The sequence below is a fragment of the Trichinella spiralis genome (assembly GCF_000181795.1).
Source record: "Trichinella spiralis strain ISS 195 chromosome Unknown Scfld1, whole genome shotgun sequence".
In the NCBI taxonomy this organism is placed as follows: domain Eukaryota; kingdom Metazoa; phylum Nematoda; class Enoplea; order Trichinellida; family Trichinellidae; genus Trichinella; species Trichinella spiralis.
The window spans coordinates 2,675,181-2,680,808 of record NW_003526940.1 but is presented as its reverse complement, the minus strand read 5'-3'; the positions used below and the strand labels follow the sequence as shown (position 1 = coordinate 2,680,808).

Here is a 5,628-nt window from a genome sequence, read left to right as displayed (position 1 = left end):
CAAAGATTTGACGGTCTAATAAAATAGCGTGGGCAAAGACCAATGAGAGAAAAGCGGGACCGAGTAAAACCACCCCTTAGAAGTAGCTGATACTTATGCAGAGGTGAAATTTTCTCTAACTTCAAATATGACAGCAGTGCGGAGCAAGTAATCAGATTCTCTTCTTGAACCAAATTGCCAGATGCATATTCTTGTTATATCTAACTTCTATAATATCTTATTTATAATGTCATTATGCATATTACGGTAGCTGTTTCAACAAAAAACAGCCCTGTTTCATGAAAACATGCCATGAACTTTGTCAATCAACCAGAAATAGACAACTTTGCTGCACCACTGACTCATGATAAATAAATATTTTAGAAACAGTTAACAACAGTTTGCTCTTATCAAAATTTCAGAGTCAATTGGAACCCAACAATACTAAAACCTACATTATGAATTTAAGAAATTGTCACATGTCAAAATCAAGAACTTCAAGATTTTTTAGTATAGGTGTTATTAAGTAACAAAGCCAACACCAATTAATTTAAGACAGGATACATTCAGCATGAGTGAGTAAATCACATAAATAACAATCTGAGGAAATTTTGGCCTCGATAGTTCAACATTCATTTTTGCATAAAAGCATTAATTTTCATATCTAAAAGTGAGTTTTCAATTTACATTTCAAATTACTTGACTCTGATACAACTGTAACACTTCTTTGTTAACGCCTGTTTGTCCCAAATTATTGCCCACAAAATTTTCATTTTAATTAGCTCGAGAATGTAATGTATCATTTGGCTGATTAAACTGATCGAGCATCTTTCTTCTAACATAATCACTAGCAATTGCATTTTATGTAGCTCTATTTAACTGATGTAAAAATACAATTAAAACAAACGCATCAAACAGAAATAAACTGCCAGAATACAGAATACTTTAGGAAGTTTAGGAAACGTATCATACGCAAATAAATTCTACCTTCATCATGTGTACGCATCTTCAAATTTGATAATACGCCGCAGTGCACTACATATTCAAATTAATTTACATAACTTATAATCTTTACTTAGAATTGAGTAGCCTGAGTAAGCCATGCAGCTTCAATTGCATTGTAAATAAATTCCTTGCAATCACACATCTATGCTATTGTTATACATAAATATGGTCATTAAAAAACATTAAAGAATTTGATGTTCTGCATATTTTTAAGATGCATTTTGATCATATTAAATATTCTGATTTACCTTTAATAATGACTCTTTTTAATCCATGTTCAATTTCATGTGAACTCAAATCCATATGAAAATTTATTAAATATATTACAAACATAAGTACAAATTCTAATAACGGAACAGATTCATGTTTACCTGTTTCCACCTTTATATTTGTCCTTTCTTTTATTTCGAGTAATTATTTTAAAATAAAAATTACTTTGTTGGATATTCAAAAGATTTAGCAAACATTTACGTAGTTTGTTAAAAAAAATTTTATTTTGCTACTGCTATTGATATGAGAAACGACTCTTATTCTGTTTTCAAGTCAGTATTTATAAAATATTTGTACTATAAAGTGAGATATCAGAATCATAATTTAATAAATAAAATATATAAAAATAAGCATAATTCTTCATTAATTGCTCTGCCTATCCAACAGTGCACCGCAAATGTTACATAAATTTTCCAATAAATAAAAAAATCATATAAGTTTGCTTAGAACAATCGATATCTTTATATCATAAGCTGATGTTTGCGAAATTAGGTGCAATTGTTATCGCCCTCAGATCAAATCATTAAACATTCTAGATATTTAAGTATTTGAAGTTCTATTCAAAATAAAACTTTATAAATTTATAACTATAAACCTCATTAATTGAAACTATGGGATGATACACAAAAAATCTTGAAAATAATAATGTGCAAACAGTTATGCGAATTTAAAGGCTCCATAAAAATCTATTGTAAACAAATATTTCATTTTTAGTAAAATATCATTAATGTATTCAATTAGATTTTAAATGGCCTTAATTGAACTGAAATATGCAACTCAATATTTCAGAAACGCAAAGCAGAAAAAGATTTTTCAATTTCACTTAATCTGTTTTTCAATGCGCACTCAAAAGCTGCACAGATAAAGCAGCAGAAATAAATATTGCAAATAACAACAAATAAAAACAAACTAAGCAAAGCGAACATTGTTTAAAGGATAATTATTATGAATTACATTCTGTAAGTTTTGTATTAAGCATAACTCTAATCAACAACATGGTAAATTTTTAGTAAATATTATTCAGTTTATTCTGTGCTATAAATATTTATCAGTATAAATGACATTATTTAAAATCTGTCTGAAACTTAGTTAATAATGAAGTCAATGGCATTAATGTTTTCAAAAGTTATTCCTATATTTCTTTTCCTGAATTTTTCATATTCGCAAACTTCAAAATGTCAGAATGCAGGTGGTAACGCTCCAGTAAACTGGTAAGTTTAGAAGAAACTTTTAACAATATCAGAATAATTTTTTGCTTTCATCGGCATCTGATATATAAATAAACGTGCAGTTCTTCAAAGATACTGCTCTTTAATAGCACAAAATAATAATAATAATAATAATAATAATAATAATAATAATAAAATTGCAACATTTTGATGAGTACTGTATCCCCATTTTTCTTAAAACGACATAGCACATTTGTGGTTTGAAATCGAACTTTTCCACAATATTTCATATTCACAAAAATTATGTAATAAAGCATCATTTCAGGTTGACAAATAAGTTTAAACACAGTCAATAATTTTGATCCAATTTTTGAAAATTGAAATGAAATATGTCAAATATAAATATAGGTCCATAGTATACAAAGCACCAGGGCAGGTTAACGGCAAAATTATTGTAGCAGGTGCTGCAGGAAATTGGCAGGATGGAGCAGGAGCAATCAACGCTGCCAACGGTCATTCATTTGCTAAGGCATTAGAACACGTCGTAGGAAACGATGGCACAATAAAATTTCTTGCATACAACAACGCCCCACCTCGAGTTCCCAAAGTCAAAACAAAATCGAACAGCAAAGGTGATATAAACACATGTTAATTATTTTGGAAACATTTGATGAAATTATATATAAAATTTTGTATTTTTATTGCAGGAGTAATCATCTTATCTACCAATGCAGATGCCGCAGCGTGGATTGTGCATACTGTACCAGGATTTCCCATCCCAAAAACAGTTTACACTTGGCCAGCAGCTGAGACTGCAAAAGGACATTTATTACTTTGTCTAACTATCCCTGAATCTCAAATAAATGCTATAGGTTTGTACTTCCATAGCAAAACAATTATGCTCATATGAGTTAGCTTGCCTCTTCAAAAGTAACAACATTCATCAAATTAAAGATGTAATATAGAAATGTTATTGCTTTGAATTTGATTAAATCAACAGTTTTAATTGCAGAATGATCAATCAATAATTCATGGAGATTATTTCTAAAGTAATAAATTACACATTATTAACCATTTGTTATTTCATTTCATGAAATAATATTATACTGTAAGAAAATATTTAGTGGCATATTTCTGTATAACTTACTTTCAATTTGTTTTCTTTGAAGTTCTAATCAGTCAATAGTGCATTAACTAATTTTGCTCAACATTGTCTCTTTAGCTGCATCATTGCTATTTATTCAACCTATGATACATTATAATGATATCCCTGAGACTGAAACTGCAGCAATGCCATACTTCGGTAAATTAATAAAAGGAGAGATTCCAACTCTGCCACCATTTACATCAAGAGGATCAATTCGTACAGAAAATGCTGGAGGTCCTGTAACAGTTCATATTTACAGCAAATCAGAGTCATCTAAATATGGTAAGCTTAAACAGTTACTAGAATTTTATTTACATTATTATAATAAAAGCTTAATGTTCATTTTAATGGTTATATGAAAACTTATTTACATGTTTTAAAGTAAAAGAAATAAATCATTGACAATTTATGTATTGCAAAGTGACTGTTAATTTCATAAAATTTCTGTTGCATATCTGATCTGATGTCAGAAAAACTAATGTCATATTCTCCAAAAGTTAAAAAACGCCAAAAATGTTTAAATTTATAATGATAAAATGGAATTCATTTTAATGAGATTACAAATTTTATTACTTTAGAGTACAATAATAAGAAGTGCACTGTGCACAAGCTAATTATTATTAATTAAAATAAATCTTTAGAAATTTACAAAAAAATTATTGTGAAATCTTTAAAAAAGACGATAAAAGTGTGGTCAAGAAGGGACAATAAACTGAAAGGTGATTGCAGAGTTTCTCAAAGGCACATTCGTTTAATCACCAGTCCAGCTTCGGTTAGTGGTCATAATACCAATCTTGAATTGGACGAAACAAGCTGGGCAGTTTCAGATCCTGGCAATATATTTTGTCATATAGACAAACCATACTTTGTAAGTTCAAAAGCATTTCACAACTAATTAGATTAATTCTTTTCATATAATTTAGAAAGATCAAGCCAAAGAACCATCGTTGGCAGTTTGCATTGAAAATAATGATATATTTGCTAGATTTAATGAAATTGCTGCTCAGCTTGATAACTGTCCGTAATAAAATTCCACATCGTACTTTTTATGTTGTTTATGAACTAAATATTATACAATCTTTCATTTTACAACAATGATCAAATCTGAACTATATTGCAATAGGACAGGACAGGTAGTACAATAATAATGAATAAATATGGAAAAGGTCCATTTCTACATTTGGGAGAAACGCGCTACGTACGCCGAGTAATTCCTAAATAAAAAAATGGATTGCTTGTGATCTTACAATGATAATGTCCTACGTTAAGTCATTCTTTTCATTTTTATTTACATCTAGTATTTATCATCACGATTTGTCCGCTTCAGGGTGTAGATCAACTTTCTTTTCTATACTAATTTCTGTAGGTGCATTTTTGCAGTCACAAACTAAATTTCATCATTATTTGTTTCCACCTTCATTAAAAAATGTCAAAACAACGACAAGGAAATGAACACAAGGAAGCTGACCGTAAACACAGCAATAAACGAAAGTAGAATTAGCAGTCTTGAATTTTTTTAAACTGCTTTTGCTCTGATCCCGTTTTGTGTCAAGCCAAGTCAGCTGGATTTAGCATTATGCTCGATATCACTAGCTTGCTTCTTGCTCTATGATGTACATCTCGTTTACTCTAGTAATAGTAATACTTGTACTGACATCTATGAAAAATCCTGCCCGTTCCCAGTTCATAATTTCAGCAGGCAAAAATTTGAGACGGATGATGATATCTGATATTTGATTCATCAGTTTCTTGTAATTACTTATTACAAGAGACAAACAAATACTGCGACAGTAGGTTTCGCTCATCAGCTAATAACGCTCGAATGCTCAGCACTGAAATCAAACGCAAGACCGAAACGAAAATCAATTTGACGGGTTTTAAATTCCATTTTAAATAACCATTTTGCAACAACATTTAAATTTCATTTTCTTCATTTTTATCTACCAATTGAAGGATGAACATGTGCCTTGTTGGATATTTTCCTTGTTGGCACCGAATGCCCTTTTTGTTGATTTTGAATGAAGAAAATTATCATACCAATGGCGCCACAAATGTCGA

The 5,628-nt window shown here is 29.9% G+C and overlaps 1 protein-coding gene across 1 annotated transcript; it reads left to right on the top strand.

The window, feature by feature from the left end:
* Positions 1-2,349: 2,349 nt before the first annotated feature.
* Positions 2,350-4,595, top strand: Tsp_08985 (deoxyribonuclease II family protein). Its single transcript, XM_003382086.1, has 7 exons — positions 2,350-2,465; positions 2,749-2,760; positions 2,832-3,055; positions 3,131-3,295; positions 3,646-3,852; positions 4,212-4,438; positions 4,494-4,595. Exons 1-7 carry the CDS (start codon positions 2,350-2,352, stop codon positions 4,593-4,595), a joined length of 1,053 nt encoding a protein of 350 aa, XP_003382134.1.
* Positions 4,596-5,628: the final 1,033 nt, after the last annotated feature.

Excerpts from the sequence above, each read along its gene's own strand:
- Tsp_08985 (XM_003382086.1), top strand. The coding sequence starts at position 2,350 with ATGAAGTCAATGGCATTAATGTTTTCAAAAGTTATTCCTATATTTCTT. Across the intron at positions 3,853-4,211 it reads ATCAGAGTCATCTAAATATG|AAATTTACAAAAAAATTATT; the intron begins GTAAGCTTAAAC and ends ATAAATCTTTAG. Across the intron at positions 4,439-4,493 it reads ATATAGACAAACCATACTTT|AAAGATCAAGCCAAAGAACC; the intron begins GTAAGTTCAAAA and ends CATATAATTTAG.